Genomic DNA, 27,023 nt, shown 5'->3' with positions numbered 1-27,023 from the left:
TTTTTCTCTTTCTTTCTCCCTCTCTGGTCAAATTAAGAATAAATAAATAAATAAATAAAGTTAAATAAAATAATTCTTTAAAAAAGCCTGTTTACCTATTTAGTGACCACAGTTAGCTATATAGCCTCAGGTAGGTGCTACTTCATAGTATTCTACTCACAGAATTTCATGCCTAAAATCAACATGTGTTCACAGATATGTATATATCAGCTGAACTTGCTATACAAAGTAATTAGATTAATTAAGATATTTTGTGAATCAATAAAATGTGGGAAAAATAAAAAAAAAGAATGGAAAACAACTGCAGATACCAGAGAGAGTGTGGGAGGAGGGTAGAAAGTGGCAGAGGGTAAGAAATAGGAGGAAAAATACACATGCACACACACACACACACACATACATGAAACAAGAAATGGAAAATTATTTGTTGATCATAACATGTATGAGTAAGCCACTGTGCAATGTATTCTGGATGGAAAATCACATTTTGTATGCTGTGATGATGCTCAGGGAATGAATGTAAGATAAATTAATTTGAAAAAAGAAAAAAAAAAAAAAAGAAAACTCGTGGTCTACTAAAGCCAAGGCCAGCCACTGCTAAGGGCAATGCAGAACTACAGTGGCCCTGCCCCATGTGGAGAGCACCAGTGTGAAGTGTGGCCTTTGACCCTGGGTGTGATCCCTCTGGCCCTGCCCTCCCCATTGACCCGGTTTCTATCATCGATCAACCTCAGCCTCACGTGTGCACTGCAGACCTGCTGACCTACGAGCCTGCAGCCTCAGTGAACATAATTGCCACCGAAGTGTGAGTCTTACTCGTTAAGATAAATACTCCCAAATTTGGCTACTTACCAGAACTCTCTCTATCTTGCCTCTCTTGGGTTTGCAAAACGTAACTGCCAAATGTAAAAGAAATAGCCTTCTTGGGAGAAATCTGTTACTTCTTGATTTGTCTAACAGAATTGCCAAGAGACCGGTGTTCAGAGCATTTTGAGTTTTGGGCCTTTAATCCTGTGTACCTCCTGATGCCAAAGTGCCTATAAATCCACCTGGTAAGCGAGGTGCATGGGGGGGACAGAGTCGGAAAGGAGGACAGCTCGTTCTCTTCCTACCAGGAGCATTATTCATCTGATGGGACTGGCTCACCTTTCTACCATCCTTAAAATGTAAGAAAATTCACCTAAAATCAACTCCAGTCCCCTGGGGGTCCGAGAGCACCCAGGTCTGGATCACTGAGAAGTGGGCCCCGGATGCAGGCGGTCACTGCTCAGCTCCAGGGCAGGATTCTTCCTCTAAGATGCCCACTGGCATTGGCTTCTCCCTCCCTTTTTATTCAGATTTGTGTAAGAATTCATCCGCCTTCTAAATTTTTATTTTAGTTTAATATTTAGAAAATCATGTTTCCAGTGACCTTTCAGTGAGTAGACTTTGAGTTTTGATTTTAGGATTTACTACTCACACTTAATTGTTGTGCATCTCCATGACATGTGGTGTGGTTTTTCCAAGTCTGCGTGCAGTGTGTGACAATCAAATCGAGCCTATTACCATATACATCTTTTTTTTTTTTTTTTTAGAGAGGTTTTTGCTATAGGGCGAGTGCGCTCGCCAGACAGACAGAGAGAGACAGAGAACCAGAAAGCGAGAAATCACCCCCCAGGGGGGATGGCCACACCGCAATCCCTTCTCTTCCATTCTCCTTTGTGGGATCTTGGGTTTGGGCACACATGCACACATGCCCGGTGTGAGTTTAAGCCACCGGGTCCGAGACTCGACCACAGTCGACTACATGGGAGTCCAGAGACATAGCCATTATGCTAACTGCTGGTCCCCATATACATCATTTTTAATACAGAAAAGTTTTAATAATGACATTTCAGTGCCTATTAAGTATTTCTTCCCTGATCCTCTCCCACCAGCCCTCTACTATACACCCCTTCCCATACTGTTTAATTAATTTAAAAATTACTAAAAAATATTCTGAGACTCAACCGGAAACCTCAAGCCCTAGCAAAGCTCAGTCTAAGAGTGTCAGCCTAAAATAAAATGCTATGTTAGGGTGGACTCTTTTCTGTATAACTCATAAAAGAAAAATGAAAAGCTTTCAATGTTGGAGTTCAGGAATAGACTGATAGTTGGAAAATGGCCAGGAAACAGTTCATAAATGAATAAATAAATATAGATAGGCGGATACATAAATGAATACAAAAGCTATGTTAAATGGCTTGGCTAAGGGACAGAGCGGAGGCAATCAGACAGATATATTCACGTACGATGCTCAGGCTACAGGGAAATCAGATCTGAGGACTGCAGCAGGGGTGTCTCAGAGGACTGGGAGAGAGAGTTATAACAGGGAGTTAATAAAGCCCAGAATCGGAAGTGTGTTTTTTTGGTGACAGACTTTATGGTATTGGAGACAGTTTAGCTGTCCTCTCTGGAGACACCTATGTAAGACCTCATGGGGTCACTTCAAACATTCTGGGATCCCAGGGGTATAAGACTCCAAATTTGGCCTCTCTGTTTCCTTCCTGAGGACCCTTGGTCATGCGATGAGGCTGTGAGCTCAGCTTCCAGACCTCCAGTGCCCTGTGCAGCAGGAGAAAGGGTAAAACAGCCCCAGCATCTGTCCCCTGCCAGGCCAGAGGGCACACTGACCCTGAGAGACGCGTGGGTCTCCAGCCGTGTAAATGCGGGGCCATATGTGGTGAGAACCTTCAAAGGCAAATCCAGTTGGAGGCTGGAGAGAAAAAGGCCAGACTTCAGACAGCCTGGGGACCTGGGTGTCTACACGGCCCTACCAGAGGCAAGTCTTTCCGAGGGAATTCCACTGGAATTGAATTGGAGGCTGGCGTTTTGGCTCTATGTGCAGCTGCTTCCCTCTCGCACTGCCTGCCCTGTGCTCCTGTCACCGGCTCTGTTCCTTACCGTCTGTCAGAGTCTGGAAGCACATCTTGCCGCTGAACTTGCCATAGCCAGCCACGGTGCGAGCGCGCACCTGTACCACATACACCATGCCGGGTCGCAGCCCCTCGATTCGAGCTGTGTTGGTCTGGCTCCTGGCCATGGAGGAGTTGAACTCGTTGTGTTCCTAACAAAGACCAAGGGAAAAGAGTCACCAGCCAGCTACTGAGCATGGCATCCCAGCCTGTTCCCCCTGGAGCACTGAGACTGCACCCGTTCTTAGTCCTATGGGTCTGCTAGAATTTGTCACCAGAGTGGATCATCCTGAATGGGGACAAGAAGTCTGGCCTAGACCAGAGCAATGCAGAATCTGCTCTGCACCCTGGGGCTGGGGTCCGGAAAGGTCTGAGGGAACGGCTGTGCACTCGGGCCCAGACAGGGCTGAAGAGCAGTCTGCATCCGCTCTGCTGGAGAGGTAAGGTCATTCTGCACCTCTGCCCTGCCCGCTTCTGCCTGCGCCTTGGCCATCTGGGGGCCCCTCTGAGTGCCCGTCCCCTCCTCCAGGTCATGTCCCTCTTCCCTAGACTGCAGGCCTATATCCTCAGTCCCCCAATTCCCACCCCAGAAACCTACTCTGCGGTTCGCCCCACCATCCTGTCTGTCGCTCTCCAGCACCTCCTGCCCGGTCTTCTACAGTCTCTTTCATCTGCACACGTGAGTCCTCTGATGTGCACAGATTTGCCTGTGTTTTTCACTCTCTCTGGTCACCCTTAAAAAGTTCCCTCTCTTTGCTGTTATCTTACTTAACCTGTGATTCATGCCTGGAGTTTCATAGTCTCCTATATTTTCTGATGCTCCCTACCCACCTCACCCCTTGCCATTTTTTTTTAACCTATTTTTTTTTTTTTTGAGAGGTTTTTGCTACAGGGCACATGTGCTCGCCAGAAAGACAGAAAGAGACAGAGAGATAGAAAGTGAGAAATCACCCCCCAGGGGGATGGCCACACCGCAATCCCTTCTCCTCCATTCTCCTCTCGGGATTTTGGGCACGCATGCACATGTGCCCGGCGTGAGTTTAAGCCACCGGGTCCAAGACGCGAACCGCGGTCGACTACGTGGGAGTCCAGCGACATAGCCATTATGCTAACTGCTGGTCCCACCCCTTGCCATTTTTTAAAAAAGTTTTTTTCCAGAGAGTGTCTCTTGCTGGAGAGACAGAGAGAGAGAAAGGAAAAGTGAGAAAGCACACCCCCTCTCAGGGAATGGTCACATCTGTCCCTCCGCCATTTCTCTTCCCTCTGAGACCTTGTGCATGCACACATATGTACCCAGTGTGATTCTCAAGCTGTGGGACTTGAACCACACAGTCAGCCATGTGAGATCCAGCCACCCTAGCCACAGGCTGGCTCCAATCTTCTTTTCTTAAACTGGTTTCTGACCTTCCAGCAAAACTATAATTATGTAAGGACAAAACTCCTAAAACTGGGTTTAGAGGTCCTTCATGATGAAGTCAGTTCCAATCTCTCACATCCCACAGGCTTGACACCCCTTTGGGGACCACGTCTAGCCTTCTGGTCTTTGCTTTAGCTGTTTCTCTAGTTGAAATGCCTCTCTCCAGGGCTCCAATGTGTCCTCCGGATTGCTAAGGTTGCATCCTTCAAGGCCTTCTCTCCAGGAAGTGTCTCTCATAGCCCCTGGGCTCTCTTCAGTATTGTCCTTTCAGATTACACCTTCCCCTCAGCACCTGCACAGTCTGGTCTCCAGCTGTTTTCATGTGAGTCTAACTTTTCTCTGAAAAAATTCTGAACTCTCCAAGTGCATGGGAACCAAAGCTGAAAGATTGCACCTGTCTTTGTACCATGAATCGTAGAGTAGAACAAGGGCCTTACTGAAAATGAAGAGCTTTGGTCACTAGGGAGGAGGCCCCCAAGCCCCATGTGCGTAGCTAGGGTGCTATGCACCATAGTTCAAGGGGCATGGTGACAAGGGAGAGAAAAGCTGCGTGGTAAGAGATTTGTAAACCACATCTTAAGTCAAAGGGCAGAAGAAACTTGGAACGTTGAGTCAGGACCAAAGAATAGAGTACAATGACAAGAAATTCCCATCGTCTCAAGATACATAGAAGTCTTTGCAAAGGAGAAGACGAACTTATGTGTAGCTGTTGACTCATGTATTCAATTGGCCAGGCAGTTCCCTGCATGGTTCAGTCATGTGGACTCTGTGCTATACCTGGGCAGCAGGTACAAAGATCTGCCCTCTCTCCTGGCGATGCAGTGTCTTGTGGGATGAATGGAAAACAGAAGATGTAAGCAGTGTTGACTGAGTCCTTGGCAGAAAGAAGCTCTAGGGACTTTGGGGATATATCCAGGGGTCGTTCAGTACAGACTTGGGCGGAGATCTGGAGGGACTCAGAGAAAAAGTGATGTGAGGTATGCCTTAAAAGATGAAAGAAAGTCAAATAGATGAATGTGGAGGATAAGAACAGAAAGAAACATGGAGACCTAAGGCCTAGAGAGTTTCAAGAGCCCATAAATAATGGCGCTCCTGGACCATGGGCAGCACAGGAGTAGCAGTGAATGATTCAGAAGCAGCTATAAGGAACCACAGGTTCAAGGCCAGGTCGAACCAATGGTTGAAAGTTACAAGAAAGCTCACACTCACCCTAATGGAGAGGACAGCCATGGACTCCTGGGAGAGATGCCCCAGGAGGGACTCCCACCCATCATGTGATCTATTTAAACAGAAGCAGTTTCCTCCCCACCCCCATTCAGAGCTTTGGCAGGAAGAAAGCTGTTTTCTATAGAAGGGACATCATCTAGAACTTTGGTCATTACCCTCTGACACACTGAAGAGTCAAGATTTGAAACTATGAAAATCACCTCATCGCCTTGCAAATAAGAATAAAATGCCTTTGCTACAAAATCCAGGTAGCTCCCTTAATTCCCTGGCTTTACTAGAATCGAAGGGAATCAGGCACTACTTGAAATAAGTAAAACATTGACTGGGTAGCTTTTACTGGGGAAAAAAAAAATGTGTTTTGATAAATTAACATTTGGATTGTGAGAGCCAAATACTACCCCATAATCATTTACAGTCCAAACATTCTTCAAGAAGTTCAGTGATTAAAATGAGTGAGCCCTTGTTCCTCACAAAATCATTAAACAATTCCAGGCAGTGAGTGAGGTAGCTTTTATTTATTTTTGCAGGGATGCTTATGAGTGACTCTAATTATGTAGGAGACAGAGAACGCAGCTGCCAAGGGCAGAGATAATGTCTCCCCACTCGCCATCCCCTGCACCCCAACATACAGCACACTTGGACTGCCCAGGCACTAAAAGAATGAATGAACCACACACTTCAGTCCAGTTATTCGAACCAATCGATTGAGCATAAGATATTGCCGAGGCTTGGATATTGCCAAGGCTTGAAAGAGTTTCTATTAAAAAAAATATCCTAAAATTCAAAAGGCAGCAATTCCCAAGGCCTAAACCAGCCCATCCTAGTCCAGACAGTTGTTAAGAAGAGCGAGCAAACGTCTAAACACTTAATCATTAAGACAGCCGAGAGCAGATGTAGATGCTCCTCCCATGGTTTGCCTACAAGCGCTGACACCAGGAGTGAAAAGTGCTACAAGACAGTAAACAGGAGAGAATGATGAATGGAAACGTATTAAAATGGGGAAGGAGATGAACATGGGAGAGGCTCTGGGAGTGTCATCAGCTTGATGACATCTGAGCTCTCTATTAATGAGCTGTTAGAAGAGGCAAAAGCTTCATTGAATTCCATTCAGAGATGAAATTGAAAGATGTCCCAAACTGAGAGGGGACTGTGGGGCAGGAGACCCAGGGAAGGTGTTCAGGGGTTCCAAAACTACCACCTATGGGCCAGCTACCTGTTTTTGTTTGTTGGTTGGTGGGTTTTGTTTAGTTTTGTGTTTAGATTTTTGTCATAGAGTGTGTACGCTCACTGGAGAGAGGCAAAGAGAGAGAGAGGCAGAGAGAGAGAGAGGCAGAGAGAGAGAGAGAGGAAAAGTGAGAAATCACTTCACTGAGTATGACCTTGTGGCACTCCCTTCTCCTCCATTCATTACCGTCTTGGGGTCTGGGACATGCACACTCACACGTGTGGGGAGTTTCTCAAGCTGCCAGTTCTGGGGCTCTATGTTGGATTCAGTGCCTTCACCACCATGCCACCTGCTGGCCTGCTACCAGCTTTTATATATAAAGTTCTGTTAGGACCCAGTGGAGTTCATCTACTGATATTTACATATTGCCTATGGCTGGTTTTCCCGCACACACATTTGCATATGGCTGTTTCCCAGCCACAAAGGCAGGGCTGAAGGGCTGGAACAGAGATCGTATGGCCAACAAGCATAAATTAGTTACTATTTATCTTGTCCTTTACAAAGTCTGCTGACTCCTGGTTTATAAAAAAGGGACTGGGACAACTCGGAATGCAAAGAAGTGGTACGAGAGGGAGGAGTGGTGGCTTTGCACCCTTGGACGGACTCCAGGACACCCATTAGGCTGAAGTGCATTTGTGCTTTCATCTCTGAAAGACCATAGTGCTCACATGACGATGGAGCAGTGTGGAAGACTGTGGGTCCAGCTCCCCATTTAAGCTGTCCAGTGAGTACCCCTGGAGCAATGGGGCTTCTCTCCTCCTCACCCTTGGCTGGTTGGGAAGGCTGGGGGAAAGACATCATGATAGGAGCCACAGTTGAGGGTGTTTGTCTCTTTTATGGAAGAAAATGATACATTTTTCTAAAATTTCATATATAATCTCTTATTTCAGGAGCCACATTTTTGGATCCTTGGCATCAGTAGTGATTGTATCTACCCCTGTACTGAGTTCATAATCTTCCACCCTTGAAATGTGATGAATTACAAGGGGGGCGGTCTTCCAAACGTTCATGGAAAATGAGTTTATTGAAAAACGATGACTAGATTTCAAAATTTCTCACAGCAGACTAAGCTTACCCTTTCGTTCCATTTTACCATTTTACCATGAGCTTTCTGAAATACCCTCATGCTATCACTGTGGTTATTCCCAAATCCCCTCACAAGCTAATGTCCTTTCTGTTAGTCATATTAGAAATGGCCAAGGCAACTTCATGGATGTCATTGTCAAGCACTTTGTAAGGGCAGGAGAGTTCCACAGCAATATGTTTAATGGTTACTAATGCCGCACAATAAATGCTGTGTCCCCGAGGAGAGCATTGTATCCTCTGGAATGGGGACAATAATATGCTTCACTGAGGTGCAGAAGCTGCCTCAGGCGGTGAGCTGCTGTGTATGTGTGTCTGTTAATAATTAGTATAAATTACTGAGAAGCAGGGAGGTGGCCTACAATGGGAAAATAAGCTTCCTTCATAGCATATGAAGTTGAGGTTCATTACCATTTTTCAAAGGAAGAGGTTCAAATATAAAGGAGAGAAGCTGAGGCCAAGTTGGGATCACAGATCCCAGACACACAAGCACATGGTTTTCAGTCTCTGACTGTCTCAGCTGCCCATGAAGGGATCACGCCAGGCACAGCAGGTGAGGAGGTGGCACGGGTGGTCTCCAGTGCGTCCAACCCCTTCTTCACACAACTGCCTACTGCAGAGCGAAAAACTCAGGCTCAATTCTTAGCTGTGTGGCCACGGGCAAGTATTCTCCTTAACTTATTTGTGCATTCATTTCTCTACCTCAGCAATGAGACTAATAGTCACACACTGAAGTAGGAGAAAGTAGATGTTTCCAAAGCCCCTGGCGCCCAATTGGTGCGCACCAGGGAGGCATTACTATGATTTTTTCTGAGATGAGTGTTAGGTCAACAGAACCCCAAGCTCATATCTGTGAGAAGGTTGGGGCAGGCCCTTGCTGGTGACTCTGATCTTACACCATACACTAACCAGATAACCACTTCACAACAACCTGACCCTCTTCAGGTTCTTCTCAGCTCTTACTTTCTCCAAAAGGACAACTTGTACCATGCCATGAATTCTCCAACTTGCTCCCCTCACCCCAAGCCTGACCCTTTGATCCAATTTACCCTGCTCTGTGTTTTCCTTTTCCTTTCCAATACCACACTTTCTAACATACCATATCACTTCTGGTATCATTTATTATGCTTATTGTTCATTGCCTGTCTCTCTCTGCTAGAAAGTGAGCCCCTCGAGGGCAGAAATCTGTGTATCTTTGACCACTAGTCTACCCTGGAATAGTACTTAAAATAGTCTCTCTCAAATAATAGGCACTCAATACTATTTGCTGAATAAATAAATGAACAAATCTGGTATTGCTACAAACAATGCACTGGGCTAGTATAGAAGCACTATATTTCCCTGGGAATTTGCAAATGCTGCAATTCATCACTGTGGCAAGGAGGCTCCACCCCCTCACTGATAGGTCTGGGATCCAGTTCGCAGGGCAGCCGTTCCCTTTCCTTGGCAGTGCATGCTCTGCAGTAGCCCTCAGCAGTCAAGGAAAGTAATACGTAAATTTCCATTTCTATTCATTTTTATCTCATCCTTTTAAATTTCCATTTGTGTATTTTTTAACCTCCACAAATATCCTACTGCCTTAGTACATGCATATAATTTACAAAAAAAAAAAACCTTACAATGGAGGTACATAATCAAAACTTGGAAAACCACTGATCTACAAAATCACAAAATCCTCTGAATGTTCAGGGACAACTGGAAGCTTTGCAGCATTGAATTAGTAAAGCACGTACGTAACAAGGAGAGTGGGACTGGTCCTGCTCATACCAACCCAGTGAGCTGTCCACATAACAGGGCGATGAGTTGAAAGGTTCTCTCTTGAGTCCAAGAAGAAAGTACTGGGGCTTTGGAAGCTTTTACCGAGGTAGAGCTGGGGGAGTCTCCCAGGGAGCCTCTGGCATTGGTCACCAGACTCCTCCCTTCTTCCCTCCCTCAGGACTTCCTCTAGCCTGTCTCCTGTGCCTTCAGCTGGCCACCACCCATGAAACTGGCTGGCCCTGGGTCTTGCAAGCCGGAGGTGGAGCTGGCTCACCTTCTCATAGTACCGGATCTCATAGTCCAGGATGATGCCATTGGGCTGTTCTGGCTGTGGCCATGACAAGGTGATGCTCCTCATGGTGGCACTGACCTGGTGCATGATGGGAACAGTGGAGGGGGCTGTGGAGAGAGGAACAGAGAGCATAGCTGAAAGATACTCAATTCCAGGAGAAGTGTCTTCTTTCAGAGATGAGCATGGTTTGAACTCTGTCCTTTTTTACTCATCAGCTGAGCTGGGTCTGCAGAACTTCCTGTGGGGGCTGCAAAATGAATAGAGCTTGGATAAGAGAGGAGAGAAAATGTGGTAATTTAGGAGAGGAGAGCATGTGTGGGTAGGGACTAGAGTGAACATGGGCTAGAAGGAACATGGTACTTTCTTAAGCAAGGAGAGAGATGTGACCAAAACAAGAAGTGGTTAGAAGGATCAGAGGAAGAAATGGAAAGAGAAGAGATGCAATGGGATTTTTTTTTAAAGAGATAGTCTTACTGTAGAGTGCATGTGCCTGCCATAGAGACAGAGACAGAGAGAGAGAAAGCAAGAAATCACCCCCTGGGGGGATGGCCATGTTGCAATCCCTTCTCCTCCATTGTCCTCTTGGGATTTGGGGCACATATGCACACAGGCCTGGCATGAGTTTCAAGTTGCTGGGTCCAGGACCATGATCCATGGTGTGGGAGGCCAGCGACGTAATCATTATGCCATCTGATGGTCCCTGCTATGAAATGTTTTTAAGCAGAAAATGTTGAAAGAACTTTGGCAATGGGCTGAGCTATTGCAGGGAAAAGACACTGGAGACAAGAGCTGATAAGCAAGAGAGAAGAACTGGTCAATGCAGAACTACCGTGCAACAGGAAAGAACAATCTGGCCAGCATCTCTTTCTCATACTGCATGTAAAATCTCACAGTACTTCGAAGTGGTACGTGCATCTCTCAGGAGAGGAGGAGTCATCTCTCAAGAAGACATGAACACAGACCAACCACAGAAGTACTGTCAGAACTTTCCAAATGAGGACATTTGCAGTTAGGAGTTCACAGACATACATGAAGAAATGATCCACGCACCAAACATTTGGAACTAGGATCATTTCAAAATCTGCAAAATTGATTTGGAAAACTCTACTTGGAAATACTATTATTTTTATTTCCCAACTCAACATTTTTCACACGGTGTAAGTCAAATGAAAACAGCCTGGAAATAATAAACGAGGGCTGTCTTTCTAGGGGAAGAGGCGGGTAATGGATGAGGCTTCAATGTGAGCTCTGCTCAGGGCTGTTCCGTTTAGTCCTGGCACTTGTGCAGTGATGAAGGTCACTTCCTCACTCGAACTCCACTTTGCAAGGGCTTCTCTGGGGACTGTGGCGGAGTGACATTTACTATTCTCAATTTAAGCTAACAGGTTCCCCTCTAAGACCTGGAATTACTGTGCATAGCCAGTGGGTCACAGGGAACTGCTTCCGTCTCCACTGCTGACAGGGCTCTCCTTGACCACTTACTATGTGCTGAGGGAGGGGACATAGAGCACTTGTTCTAGAGCTGTCCCCATTCCATAGGAGCCCTAAAAGGGAGAAGTATGAGAAGTGTGTGACGAAGCCTTAGAATCAGAGACTCGCCTGGGACTTCAAAGGCTGGTTTGCGCAGTTTCCATTAGAGACCTTGGGTGGCTTCTCAGAGCTCCCACTCTTGGGAGCATAACTGACTAGTGGCCCCAACCGTGGCACTCTACAGGCTGGCCCCAGCTTCCTACAGGCTGGTCCCAGCCAACGACAGAGAGTAGCAGGGAGACATTGCAGGCCCATTCCTACAGACGCAGGGCTCTTCTGATGAGCAACTATCACTCGAGGACTCCTTACTGGCTTTTCCAACGATTCCTTATAACCACATGCAATCCAAGACTCTATCTGTCCAATTCTCATTCCTTCCCTCGCTCCTTCACAGGGACCAGACCTTCGCTGTGGTCAGATGGTCCTCCCTGTTCTCCTGGTTCCCATGCCATTTCCCCACTAAATATCTTGCACCTCTTAGCCTATACCGGTGCCTGCTTCACAGAGGAACTGAATTAATGCAGTCCTGAACACCCCACAATTCCCCTCTCAAGTGTTTGCTGCCAAGCTCCTGCTGGGCTCCAGAAATGGGGGCTCCCAGTCTAGGAGCCCTTCCTCTGTGCTTGGGAAATTCTCACCAATTTGCATATCTTCCTCATCCTTATCTGAAATATGTCTTCTTGCCATTGCTCTCACTCTGCCAACTGAAGCAACATAGCACATCCCCTTTTCTATAGAAGCGTTCGTCAAATATCTAACGAAATTTGTTAGCTCTTTGCTGAGTTTTTCCTGTTGGAGAGAGAAGCCAGCCACATCACCTGTTTCTCCCATGACCATGACATGCTCAGGTAGCTCCTTTTCAAATGTAGCTCATGGTATCAATTCTTCTCTTCAGGAATGAGACCCAGAGGTGATCCCATCCTCTCTCCACTGTGACCAGCAAAGATTAGAGCAGAAGGAAAGGTCTATTATCATCTAGGTGCTATAAATCCATTAATGTGGCCGCTAGTCTTTGGGTTAAACCAGCCCCCTGCCGTTTGACTCTGAACTCATAGTCACACATAACCTTTCATTTTCCTTATGAGGTCCTCTTAATCTACAGACTATAGGGCTGGCTTTTGATTTTGACCACGGAGATCTACATGCACCTCTTCACCTTCATGGTCTTACATTAATCTGTGGAGGGCACTGCATACGAAGCCATCTTGAGCTATCTGCCATCTTGAGCTATCCACCATCTTGAGCTATCCACCATCTTGGAAACCATTAGGCTTCACTTCCTCACTGAGCAAATCGTTTCTCAGAAATCATGTGACCAACTGTTCTCCCTGGAAGTGGTTGGGTTTCTAGGCAACGGGAGAGATCCACCCACATCAATGATTGGTTCATGCTGTTCTATCTCATTTGCATTTCGGGCAACCAATTGGTGCCCACCAGCTGTATATAACTCACCATTTTCCCTCAATAAATGGAAGACGGAGGAAGAAGACTTGATCAGCACCTCGTATTGTGTGTGCGTGTGTTTGTCCCATCTCTCACTCCCTCCCCCAGGGAACCTGTTCGAGTGTCCTGCGGGTCGGGGCATTAATCTATTAAGTTGAAATAATTTTTGCTCCTGATCCAGTCATCAAATGCATCTTCTCTCCTTCCCAGCTCAGTATTATGGCCCATTAGTTAAGTTACAAATAAATACTCACTGAGCATCTTCTGTGTGCCAGTCACTATTCCAGGATCTAGAGATACCATAGTGAGCAAACTAAAATTCCTTTCCCTCACATAGCTTACTTTCTATGGAAGAAATTTGGAAACGAGATGTAATAAGTAAATTGCAAGGTATGTTAAAATGGTATTGAGTACAATGAGCAAAAAATGGAGCAGGGGGAAGACATTAGGAATGTCAAAGTATATATAGAAGGTGTGTGGTCAGCAAAGACCTCCCTGAGAAGAAGATGCTGAACACAGGGTTGAAGGGGGTGCATGAGGATCCCGTGTGGATACCCAAAAGGAGCGATTTAGAGATAACAGTGGGGGTAAAGGGTCTGATCTGGAAATGTCAAAGAGCCAGTTGGACCAGAGCAGAGAAGATGCCACAGAGGATAGGGCCTGTGGGACATTAAAAGGATTTTGGCTTCTACTCTAACTGAACTGGGGAGCAAGGGAGGGTTGTCCACAGGGCAGTGATGCACTCCGGCATGCATGTTAGCAATGTCACCCTCAGCTGTGTTGCAAACAGAATGTAGAGGGCTGCATAAAGCCGAAAGACCTACCATAATGCTATTGCACTCATCCAGGTGTGACACAATAATTACTGGAATGGGCTCAGAACAGTAGACACTAGTTAGACTCTGCATGCATTTAGGATTTCCCCAAGGATGCTAGGTGTGGAAGAAGTAGAAGAGTCCAGATGACTCCAGAGCTTTGTGCCTGAACAACTGAAAGAGTGGGGCAGCCATCAACAGAGATCTGGGAAGACATCAGTACACACTTTGGAAGGACAGACAGGTTTCCCACTCTGGACCTGCTGGTTTGAGTCATCCAGGGGTCCTGGAGCTTACGCTGAGTGCATAAGTGGAGGTGTAAGGGCTAGTCTGGAGCCATGGGTATTCCAAAAGTATCAAAAGCAGTGGAACTGACATAGACCACCGGGAGAAAAAGTGGAATAAAATACATGTTCTAAGATTTGGAAGATGAGGAGAAAATAGCAAAGGGGCCAGAGAAAGGAAGGCCAGTGAAGTAGAAGAAAAACCAGGAGAGTGTGATCGTCAGAAACCAAGTGGAAATAAGTGCTTCCAGGAGAGAATATATTAAATGCTGCTGTTAAGTCAGGCAAAACGAAACAGAAAGAACTAAGCCTGGTTTTCAGTAAGAGGTTCTATGGTTAACGACGTGGACGGCACATGATCATCTTTTCTAAGAGCTGGCGCACATTGGGGAAGAGCTGGGGGAGAGGATGAAGCCCCCAGAAAAGACAAGGCAGTTTTCTGGGGTCAGTCTAGACCATCTGGGCATCCTAAGGGTTCACCTCAGGTGAGGGTGCGGGTTGAATGCATGGCTCCTGGTAACCCTGCTTTCTCCCATGCCACACTGTGCTCTCGGCTTGCCCTTGCAGATATGGGGGCACAGTTTACATGTTAATCATGTCAGTGCCATATAGGGTTCAGGACCTTGCTGTCTCAGAGCTGACACATGTGCATTATAAAGATAGACCCTAACAACCCAAGGATTTTGCCGGGCTTGGTTCTTCACTCTGCCTTCAGTTCTTGGAGAGCCCTTAGTTAAAACTCGACATGGTTGCCAAACACTGTGCCAGGCCTGCTTGAATCACTGGGGACATTCCTGCCCTTAGGTGTCAGAATCTAGTTAGGGTCATATTGTAGAGAGGTGACCACCGGGCAGGGTGAGCCAGGCATCTGTGTCCCAAATCCACTGAGAGGAATGCCCCTGTTACCACAGAGGGCAAGGACTTCTCCAGCAACCAATGGTAGCATGTGGATCCAGGAATAGCTGCCAAAGGGGAATGGCCCTCCCTGCCTGCATTTCTCAGATTTATGGCAATGACATGATGGTCACAGGCCCTGTGGAAGGTTGTGTGTCCTCACACAGGTCACTCCAAATGTCTTACATTTTAATTGCAATAGGATTTAGCACATGGGAGAAAGTAAGAAATCTTGTTTTTTTCCTTCTCCAAGGGCAAATGCCACCTCTAGTTCCAGTGTTTTATGTGCCATGAAACCTTCGGACAAAACAGAAAATAATAAAAAGGAGCTCAGGTATTCACTTAAACATCAACCTCTTCTGGCAGAACGAAGGCAGATTAAAGACGGACAGGAAGATTAATTCAAAGAGGCAGCTCCTGTAAGACCTGAATACAATAGTCAGTTTTGGCTAGTTTTTTTCTTTTCTTTTTTTCCCCTACATAATCCTAAAATGAAGAAACAGATTCATTGAATGCTTGAAAGAGTCTCTTTTTTTTTTTGCAAGCACATCCAAAGCTTTGGACTAAATTAAACACTTAGAGAAGGAAATGAAAATAAAGAGTTCATAAGATTATTCAAACTTAACAAAGAAACAAATATGGATCCTTCTTTAGAAAAGGCAAGAAAGAAATTAATTTAAGGGCTGTCTGGAAAGAGGTAGTGAAGACCAATAAGAACACATTTGGTTTAAAGAGAGGTATTCACTAAATCCAAACAGGATCAAAATTGCCCGATACCCTTCTTAGCAGAATAAGAAGTCAGGCCAAACAGGAAGCAAGGCTAGAGAAGAACAGGAAGCAACAGGAAAAATCAACTAGAGATCAAAGAGAATCTGATGTCTGAGAAGGAAGTCCTCAGTCAGCAATACAGGATGCCTCAGAAACAGAAAGAGCATTAAAACATCGGTCTCCAAAAAAAAAAGAAAAAAAGAAAAAGAGCCAGCAGTCAGCGTAATGGCTATGTCACTGGACTTCCATGTAGTCGACTGCAGTTGGAATCCTGGACCTGGTGGCTTAAACTGATGATGGGTGTGTATGCATACGTGCCCGAGATCCCGAGAGGAGAATGGAGGAGAAGGGATTGCAGTGTGGCCTTCCCCCCTTGGGGGTTATTTCTTGCTGTCTTTCTGGTAAGTACACGAGCCCTATAGCAAAAACCTCTCCAAAACAAACAAACAAAAACATCACTGGTCAAGGGACTCAGAGATGGAGAAAAACAAAGGCAGGCAGAGTGAGTGAGTCCTTCGTCTCTTTGTGCCAGCAGAGACTGGGGAGACCTTACTCCCAAATTGCTTTTGAAGCAGACAGATCAAAGATAGTATATCACAGGTAGCAGAGAAGGTGCACAGAATGTTCTTGCCTGAACTGACAAATCAGATGTGGATAAACTGCAGACACAGGGTGGCCCAGATACAAGTTGTGAAAAAAACACAGGGATGACGTGGCACAAATGTTAGCCCAAATGGGTCACTGGTCACTACCAATGGCACCAATGCTGGGGTCTGCTGGACCACTAGACAGCCCTCCATTTGTAAGAAGGGTTCCAAAGGGGATTTGGGGAACTGCAATTCTGGGAGACTCAGGCTGGGTCTCAAAGGGTGGTGTGAATCTATCTCAAAAGTTATAAGCCAGGGGAACCAGCAGTTAGCGTAATGGCTATGTCGTTGGACTCCCACGTAGTCGACCGCGGTTCGTGTCCTGGACCCGGTGGCTTAAAACTCACGCCGGGCGCGTGTGTGTGCGTGCCCAAGATCCCGAGAGGAGAATGGAGGAGAAGGGATTGCGGCGTGACCATCCCCCCTGGGGGGTGATTTCTCGCTTTGTCTCTTTCTGTCTCTCTGTGTCTTTCTGGTGAGCGCACGCGCCCTACAGTGAAAATCTCTCCAAAAAAATAAAAATAAAAAAAAAAAATAAAAAAAAACAGTTATAAGCCAGGCCTAAAAATAAAAAAAAAAAATAAAAAAAAAAAGTTATAAGCCAGGGGAACGGGTGGCACGGAAGTTAACGTGCTGGCTCCCACATGGCCAATGTTGCAGTTTAAGTCCCAGACCAGCAGTTTGAAAATCACACTGGATACATGTCCTTGCATTCCCTTCCCAGAAGAGAATGGAGGAGAGGAGATGGCAGCGTGGGCAAACACTCGGGGGGTGATTTCTCACTTTTTCTCTCTCTCTCCCTGTCTCTATGTCTCTCTCTAGCAAGTGCACATGACCTATAGCAAAGACTTAGCAACAGCAACAAAGAAGTTATAAGCCAAAATCTGGACCCTGGAATCCTGATGCACAAAGCCTAACTGTCATATCACAGATCTGCCTGGGCATACATTCAGATTCATGATATTCCTTGGCCCTTTAATGTAGTTACCAGCTCACGTTCCAAATTCTCTTCTTACTCATTTTGTTTCCCTCATCTTATCAGGGTGTTTTCCCCCAACAATTAAGTACTTCTGATTAAAAACTGTGAAAATAAGTTGATGCTCTTTCTTTCTTTCTTTCTTTCTTTCTTTCTTTCTTTCTTTCTTTCTTTCTTTCTTTCTTTTCTTTCTTTCTTTCTTTCTTTCTTTCTTTCTTTCTTTCTTTCCTTCCTTCCTTCCTTCCTTCCTTCCTTCCTTCCTTCCTTCCTTCCTTCCTTCCTTTATTTTTTGGAGAGTTTTTTTTGCTTAGGGCACGTGCACTCGCTAGACAGAGAGAGACATAGAGACAGAAAGCGAGAAATCACCCCAGGGGGGATGGTCACGCCGCAATCCCTTCTCCTCCATTCTCCTCTCGGGATCTTGGGCACGCATGCACACGCACCCGGCGTGAGTTCTAAGCCACGGGGTCTGGGACGCGAACTGCGGTTGACTACGTGGGAGTCCAGTGACATAGCCATTATGCTAACTGCTGGTTCCCTAAGTTGATGCTTTTTCTAAACAAACAAAAAAACTTAGTTCTAATATGTTACCTTTGCTTATTAAAAATTACTGCATAATCTCTTAATTGATTTTTGTGTCAAAATAACCCAACAGTTTTAGTCATAATCCATGTTGAGATCTAATAAATGATATAACAGACTACTGTGTAAAAATATTTTAAGGCATCCAAAGTATTTGTAAGTACTTTTACATAAAACTAATAGCAAAATGCCCATACATTCAAAATTAAATTGATCTATTGGAGTAAAATGCTTAAAGAAGTTATAAAAAGTAGGAAACATGGATTTCAGAATTCAACAGATCTTATCTAAATTAGAAAGTGATGTTGATTCTGCAGGCGGAAATCAAAACAGGGACAGGCTTGTTCTGAGACCACCTTTCACCTGCCCTAGGAAGGTGTAGGTCAGAGGCGAGCTGTCTCTACCTTAGCTCAGGTGAAAAGTCGGAGCAAGTCTCCTGCAAGATAAAATGGTCCTTCCAGCTAGAGGGACTTTCATATTTAGAATATCCTAGAAGACCCACAGAACGAGGAGACCATCTGCCTCCCTCACGGTAACTCACGTAAGGTAGGATGGAATGGATTTCCCTGGTCCTTCTGTACAGTGGGGGTAGGGGTAGGGGTAGGGGTAGGGGTAGGGGTGCTCACAGTGATCCCCCCGCCATGGAGAGCTGCGGCTGCAGTCTGAGCAGTGCGCACCTGAGGCTTCGCAATCATGTTTTCCATCGCAGACTCTGCATTTTCTAGGACGAATGCCCACAAGCTGATAGATATTTGGGTTCTTTCCACATTTTGGCTACTAAGAATAATGGTTCTATGAACATTCATATACGAGTTTCTGTGTAGACATATGTTTGCATGCCTCTCGAGGATATACCTAGGACTGGAATTGCTGGATCATATGGTAATACTAACCTCTTGTATTCTTTCTAGAATAGCATTTCCCAGCCAAACCATCCTTAGACTAATCACCTGCAATCTAAACTATAGACCAGAGCTAAGAGAAAAACAGGTGAGATAAGGAATAGGAAGGATCCTGGGGACCCAGCCCAGAGTAGTAAGAATTAGCAGAAATAAAGAAGGGTTATGATCAGGGCCCTGCAGATATTGTCAAGAGAGGTGTGTTCCTCTTCTGACTCTGCAGTCTGCTTACTGTGTGACCTTAGGTTAAAGTTAACTTAAGACCTTAACTTCTTTGGGCCCCCAAATATTCTTCAACTATAAAACAGGAATATTAATTCTTTCCCCAAATGTTCTGAGGATGTGCCCTCTGTAGTCTATTGCTTCTTCCAACTGGATCCCACTCCCCAGGCTGGAGACTTGGCGACCACTCCAAATTCTCCTTCTGGCTACATTGCTGTTCACATATGCAAATCAATCCCTGGGCATAGCTCCCCAAGGAAAATGTGAAAAGCATGACCCAGTGACATCCATGGGTATTTATTTGATACATATCTTTGAGGGGATAAATAAGCCTGTCAACCAAGTCAGGGTGGAAGTGGTGGATAAAAATGGACTGCGTAAAAGGAAAGGCTTACAAACTTCTGAGTGCCCCAGAAGTTGGGGTGATAAATACTCCAGAAGAGAGCTAGCTTTCCTGTAGCATCTCGAGATGAGCTTGAGGTTTTCTGGGAAGTAATTTGGGAAGTCAGTGATGGGGGAGTCTTGTATCTAAGACAAGGATACCTAGTGGCTCCGGAAAAGCAATAAGTCATGACCCATCCCTCTGATGACGTGGCTCAAGCCCACGAGTCACTGGCGCTCATGTGGCTCTGCCACTGCCTCTACAGTCTTGTCACCTGTAACTCCTTATGCCTCAAGAACTTCCTGTCCCAATCTCTTTCCCAGCTCTCATAGAGACAGAAAGCGAGAAATCACCCCAGGGGGGATGGTCACGCCGCAATCCCTTCTCCTCCATTCTCCTCTCGGGATCTTGGGCACGCATGCACACGCACCCGGCGTGAGTTCTAAGCCACGGGGTCTGGGACGCGAACTGCGGTTGACTACGTGGGAGTCCAGTGACATAGCCATTATGCTAACTGCTGGTTCCCTAAGTTGATGCTTTTTCTAAACAAACAAAAAAACTTAGTTCTAATATGTTACCTTTGCTTATTAAAAATTACTGCATAATCTCTTAATTGATTTTTGTGTCAAAATAACCCAACAGTTTTAGTCATAATCCATGTTGAGATCTAATAAATGATATAACAGACTACTGTGTAAAAATATTTTAAGGCATCCAAAGTATTTGTAAGTACTTTTACATAAAACTAATAGCAAAATGCCCATACATTCAAAATTAAATTGATCTATTGGAGTAAAATGCTTAAAGAAGTTATAAAAAGTAGGAAACATGGATTTCAGAATTCAACAGATCTTATCTAAATTAGAAAGTGATGTTGATTCTGCAGGCGGAAATCAAAACAGGGACAGGCTTGTTCTGAGACCACCTTTCGCCTGCCCTAGGAAGGTGTAGGTCAGAGGCGAGCTGTCTCTACCTTAGCTCAGGTGAAAAGTCGGAGCAAGTCTCCTGCAAGATAAAATGGTCCTTCCAGCTAGAGGGACTTTCATATTTAGAATATCCTAGAAGACCCACAGAACGAGGAGACCATCTGCCTCCCTCACGGTAACTCACGTAAGGTAGGATGGAATGGATTTCCCTGGTCCTTCTGTACAGTGGGGGTAGGGGTAGGGGTAGGGGTAGGGGTAGGGGTGCTCACAGTGATCCCGCCGGCTGCAGTCTGAGCAGTGCGCACCTGAGGCTTCGCAATCATGTTTTCCATCGCAGACTCTGCATTTTCTAGGACGAATGCCCACAAGCTGATAGATATTTGGGTTCTTTCCACATTTTGGCTACTAAGAATAATGGTTCTATGAACATTCATATACGAGTTTCTGTGTAGACATATGTTTGCATGCCTCTCGAGGATATACCTAGGACTGGAATTGCTGGATCATATGGTAATACTAACCTCTTGTATTCTTTCTAGAATAGCATTTCCCAGCCAAACCATCCTTAGACTAATCACCTGCAATCTAAACTATAGACCAGAGCTAAGAGAAAAACAGGTGAGATAAGGAATAGGAAGGATCCTGGGGACCCAGCCCAGAGTAGTAAGAATTAGCAGAAATAAAGAAGGGTTATGATCAGGGCCCTGCAGATATTGTCAAGAGAGGTGTGTTCCTCTTCTGACTCTGCAGTCTGCTTACTGTGTGACCTTAGGTTAAAGTTAACTTAAGACCTTAACTTCTTTGGGCCCCCAAATATTCTTCAACTATAAAACAGGAATATTAATTCTTTCCCCAAATGTTCTGAGGATGTGCCCTCTGTAGTCTATTGCTTCTTCCAACTGGATCCCACTCCCCAGGCTGGAGACTTGGCGACCACTCCAAATTCTCCTTCTGGCTACATTGCTGTTCACATATGCAAATCAATCCCTGGGCATAGCTCCCCAAGGAAAATGTGAAAAGCATGACCCAGTGACATCCATGGGTATTTATTTGATACATATCTTTGAGGGGATAAATAAGCCTGTCAACCAAGTCAGGGTGGAAGTGGTGGATAAAAATGGACTGCGTAAAAGGAAAGGCTTACAAACTTCTGAGTGCCCCAGAAGTTGGGGTGATAAATACTCCAGAAGAGAGCTAGCTTTCCTGTAGCATCTCGAGATGAGCTTGAGGTTTTCTGGGAAGTAATTTGGGAAGTCAGTGATGGGGGAGTCTTGTATCTAAGACAAGGATACCTAGTGGCTCCGGAAAAGCAATAAGTCATGACCCATCCCTCTGATGACGTGGCTCAAGCCCACGAGTCACTGGCGCTCATGTGGCTCTGCCACTGCCTCTACAGTCTTGTCACCTGTAACTCCTTATGCCTCAAGAACTTCCTGTCCCAATCTCTTTCCCAGCTCTGGGCCTCTTCCCTTCAAACTATGCTGTAGCCAGCTCAACTTCACCCAGATTACTTTTCAAAGACTGCCCACTGAAAAAGTCCTCACTCCCTCTTCATTATCTAACAATGTGGCAGCCACTTACTACTCCAGGTTGCCTCCTACTGCTCCCTCAGCAACCTGCTGCGCCATCTAACCGCTCTAGTCACCAAGTCTCCAGAGAGTTCAACTTTCAGAATCTCTGACTGTAGGAATACTCTCTGGCCACCTCTCTTCATGGCTCAACTAGTCTTCAAAGGGTCAAATCAAGCCACACACTACTTTGGCTGAGCTCTGCCAGGCCACGCTCACCAAAGAGCCTCTTGCGGCTTCCCAACTTGATGCTTTTAGTTCTTATTACTCTCACTGGGGTCTGATTGCCACTTTGGGACACAGCACATTAAAATATAACTTTCCAGGTGTTCATCTCTGCCCTTCATCATGAGAGCCAACGCTCCAGAGTGGGAAGCATGTGTTTAACCTCTTCTCACTGTGTTAGCACATAGCTGATATTCAACAAACGTTTGCTCTTACTGGAATGACTGCAGCCCCTTCCTGAAAGATCCAAGAAGTAAAGGAGTCAGAAAAATCTCTTAGTTCTATCAAGTACAGACACCGGTCTTCAAGGGAGAATGAGGTGGGCGAGGAGGATCAGAGTTATAATTCTGTAGCCTACACCTCAAGAAGAATATGGAGTAGACCCAAATACATCAGTGCCAAGGGAGTGGAGACAAGAGTGCTGCTACATGGTGCAGACAAAGAACCAGGGAGGCTGGGTCAAACCCCATCTCACTGGGATGCTTCAGCTAAAATATTGCCCTATCATTAGTGGGGTTTTTTTTTTTTTGGAGAGATTTTCACTGTAGGGCGCGTGCATTCACCAGACAGACAGAGAGAGATATAGAGACAGTAAGCAAGAAATCACCCCCCCGGGGGATGGTCACGCCACAATCCCTTCTCCTCCATTCTCCTCTCGGGATCTTGGGCATGCACGCACACGCGCCCGGCGTGAGTTTTAAGCCACCGGGTCCGGGACGTGAACCACAGTCAAGTACATGGGAGTCCAGCGACATAGCCATTATGCTAACTGCTGGTTCCCAGTGGTTTCTAATTTTACTTCTTTCTTTTTTTTCAAGCTATGTAATCATTTCTCCAAACAAAAGCTCCTCTGAAGCATGAAGTAGGAAACAGAGCAATTCAGCACTGGTCTAGGTGAATTAGAAGTGAGGACCCTGGAGCCCCAAGGCCAGTCCATCTCCTGTCCCCACAATCCAGACTCTGAAGAGTTTCCAGACAGATCTACACAAAGCTGAGCAGTCTCCAGAACTTTCCCCTAGGTCTCAGGTCAAATTACGTGAGCTCTTAGAAGGTGTAGATAATAGAGGTGGGAGTTGGGCATCTTTATTGTCCTTGTAGGAAACACTTCTGCAGAACCCTCCCCCTCCATATTTAAATGCCAGCAAAGGACTTCAGGCTCACCAGTCCTAAAGACAAGGGAGAACAATTTGCACATGGGTGAATTGTGTTTCCTTTGACCTTTCTTTGTTGCTTTTTAAAATTTTTTCTAGAGGGTGTGTGCTTTCACAGAAGGAGGGGTGAAGGGTGAGAAAGCATACTCCAGGGCGGGAGTGGACACAGGGCAATCCCTTCTCCTCCACTTCTCCTTTTGGGATTTTGGGCATATACACACATATGCCTGGCATGTTTTTCAAGCCACTATGTCCAGGACTCAAATAGAACAGTCAACCATGTGGGATTCAGCTGCCCTAACCACCATGCCACCAACTGGCCCTGCCATTTGTATTCCAGGAGGTAACTTGGCCAAGAAGGCTCTGCTTGGTAACAGGTTCTTTCTCTGTTGAAAAAGGCTCATCTCATTGCACAAATATGTCTACGTTTTACATTAGGAAGACTGACTCATTAAATATTTTTGATGCAGTAACACTTCTGGTCAAAGTAGATTAAACAAATAAGCAATTAGTTTGGAGACTGGGTGTGAATACAAAAACAGAATTCATTATTTTTCTCATTGTTTGTTCCTTTTGTGGACATTGGCTTCTTGTTTGCCTTTGCTCTGGGCCTTGCCGTGAGATGACCCTGGCATTCCTTCCCGTTTGCCCTCCCTGTCCTGGAGTCACCTGGGGACAGAGGACTTCCTTCCATATTCTGCCCCCTTTCCATGTTCGTGTAGACTATGGTTCAAGCCTTCTGGTGCAGCCCAATGAGGTGTGAATGGAAAAGCAAGCAAGGGCATCAGGCTCGGTCTCAGCCTCACAGCTCCAGGCAGGGAGCCGCAGGCTCCTCCTTCACTGGCCCATCCACCAAAGGTTTGCTTCTAGGCCAAAGTGGGGTTTGGGCTCCTCTGGGAATATGAGGCCCTTATTTCTGATATCAGTTCTGACATTGTATGTGTGTGTGGGGGGGTTCTTTACTGGATCATCCACCTGACCCTACTAGTTCTCAAAGTGGGCCCCATATTAGCATTGCACCATAGACACACTGAATCAGAAACTCTGGGGATGGGCCCAGCAGTATGAGTTGTAAGAAGCCGTTCTCATGAGTCTGATGCATGCTCAACTTCGAGAACTTCTTGTCTGGAAATCGGAATGTTAAACTTTGAGAGGACATGAAGGTCATTCCATTTTCGGTCAGCTATTACAATTTATAGATTAGAACACTGAGGGCAACCGAGGGAAAGTGAGTGCCCCACGTCCCCAGTATGTCAGTGCCAGAAATAGCCTGGCCTCTTCCCTGAGGCCCTCTCTCGCCTCCCCCAACGTTTATGTACTCACTCAATGTTTCCCCTTGAGTATGCCCAGCCTGGGGGGTTGAGGGCAATCAGGGTCATATCACTGCTAGACGGTCACTGCCTTCCAGAGTCCCTATGCCCTCAGAGAGATCGGGGCACTAACCACTCCTGCCCACGTGAAAGTGTGCAGAGCCCTGTGCTGGGGGAGGAGGCGAGCTTGCTGGTGCAGCCCTGGGCACAGCTCTTCCTCCTAGCTCACTGGAACTGACATTTTCCTGGAGTTCCTCCTTCCTGTGGGGGAATCAGAAGTGCCTCAGGAAACAGCCACTTGCAACAGAAATGACAGCAAACCCGAGCTGTGTGTGGCTGTGGCCGTGGGAGGCCATGGAGGTGTACGGGGTGTGGACTTGTCAGGAGGTGCCTGCCCTAGGCAGGTGTCCCCGGGTGCTGTGAAGGCTGCTGAGAACGGAGCCATCAGGACTCACAAGTCAGCTGGGGCACGCCGCTCTGCAGGGCCTCCTGCAGGCCTGTCAGCCTCTCCTGAGTGTGGGACAAGAGTGCTGGCAGCTTTGGTCTGATTAATGCTGGATCATAGGAGGCAGCTCACTCCAAACACCAGCACTGCGGCAGCTTCAGGGGAGAGCTGAGGAGACGCCGTGGCAGGCTGTGTGCACGCACACAGTACCCCAGGGCTTTCACCTGCCTGCATTCAACAGAGCCCCTGCTATGCTGGGAGCAAGGCTCCGTCACCCTGAGGCAGACACTGTTGCCACCAACACTGGGCAGAGGAGTGGCACTGTCACTCTGATGTCCTCCCCAAGGCCCGCAGTCTATCCAGCATCTCCTTAGAGCAGCCCGCCTGGCTGTGTAGCAGGCCTCCATCCTACCATGCCTGGTCACAGTCCGCCTCCCCACACACCACCACCCCACCGAGCTCCAGGCCTCTCTTCCCCTGACCCCGACTTCCCCTCCTAACACAGAGCACTGCCCTGGACCCTCCAAAGTGGCTGCTCATAAACCAGGACAAAGGAGACTCCCCAGTACCCACTGCCACCTCTCAGAACACCCCTCCATGCTGTGTTCAGGAAAAGCAGCCCCTCCTCCGGACACCTCTGCAACTCTCTCAGCTGGGACAGTTTGTCATTTTATACCCAGCACACCTCAGGGTCAGAAGTGGGGTGTACGCTCCTTGCTCCCCTGCCTCCTCACGTCTCCTGCACACTCTGAAAACACGCCATATAGCTAGACCGCTCTCCAAGCCCTGGGACTCCTGCGTCCTCCCTCCTTCCCACGATCACTGCCCTCCCCAAATTCATTGAAGGCTTGGGCTTCTGTCTTCATCTCCTTACCCTGAGCTGTGGCCTCCTGTGGATGAGCTCACATCCACTTGAATAGCGGACTCAGTTCCCTGATCTCCACGATTCCTCTGTGCACCTGGACTTTGCCTCACCTGATTACTCCATTTTGGAAACCACAAATTCAGGTATTCTTCTTCCTCACCACAACCTCAGATGACTCGGTGGCCTCAGCTGGCCTTCGTGGCCTCTACTGCCCAGTGCCTCAGCCTTCTGCCTCGTTCATATCCCCGATCATCCAGCTTAGCCTCCATCTTCGCAGTAACACAGTCCATGGGACTCCCCAGGCCCTCAGCCATGGACTGCATTTAGCTTTTCATAGCACGTAAGAGTCACAACTTAACCAAAGATAGACCCACGATCCACATGAACACACCACTCAGCAATCACGGGCCTCTCTGGTTAGTTTCATCTCCCGTTCTCTTCAGCAGCACTGCCAAAACTTTCCCATTCTCTTCAAACCTTCAATGGCGACACTGTCCCCTTCACTTCCAGCAATGAACCTCATCTGTAACCTCAAAAAGAACACCAAAGGCTGAGTACCCAACTGTGTAGATAGTGTCTTGACTTCGATACTCAACATTTCTGCAGATTGTACATGTGCAAAGCTGACACTGCCTTCCCTGTTACCACCCTGGAACACTTCTGGGGCCCCGTGGGACTGAGTCCTATGCCTGCAAACCATCCTCTCACTCTCTTGATTTGGATTCTTCAACCTCCTCAGCTGCCTGTTAGGCTCCTCAGGGAAAGATTCTCATTAAGCCACATAGCCAGTGCCCTCCCTGAGGACCTGCGGCCTTATGAGAATAGTTTCTAGTGCTGGGACCAGCAGTTAGCATAATGGCTATGTCGCTGGACTCCCATGTAGCCGACCGTGGTTTAAGTCCTGGACCTGGTGGCTTAAACTCACACCGGGCGTGTGTGTGTGTGTTTGTGTGTGCATGTGTGCCCAAGATCCTGAGAGGAAAATGGAGGAGAAGAGATTGTGGCGTGGCCATCCCCCCGGGGGGTGATTTCTCGCTTTCTGTCTCTCTGTCTCTCTCTGTCTGTCTGGCAAGTGCACACGCCCTATAGCAAAAACCTCTCCAAAAAAAAAAAAAAAAAAAAAAAAAAAAACACGGTGTGGGGGGCGCTCCAAATG

The 27,023-nt window shown here is 46.6% G+C and overlaps 1 protein-coding gene across 1 annotated transcript in view; it reads right to left on the bottom strand.

The window, feature by feature from the left end:
- The window catches only part of EPHB1 (EPH receptor B1), a 375,105-nt gene that overhangs the window by 111,526 nt on the left and 236,556 nt on the right, over positions 1-27,023 (bottom strand). Inside the window, exons 8-9 of the mRNA XM_006150856.2 lie at positions 9,918-10,042; positions 2,923-3,085 (exon numbers count right to left, since the gene is read on the bottom strand). Coding sequence (XP_006150918.1) covers positions 2,923-3,085; positions 9,918-10,042 — 288 coding nt within the window. The remainder of the gene's footprint in view (positions 1-2,922; positions 3,086-9,917; positions 10,043-27,023) is intronic.

This window comes from Tupaia chinensis, unplaced genomic scaffold, assembly GCF_000334495.1.
Source record: "Tupaia chinensis unplaced genomic scaffold, TupChi_1.0 Scaffold000302_1, whole genome shotgun sequence".
Taxonomy (NCBI): Eukaryota; Metazoa; Chordata; class Mammalia; order Scandentia; family Tupaiidae; genus Tupaia; species Tupaia belangeri.
This window is presented reverse-complemented; position numbering and strand designations above follow the sequence as displayed.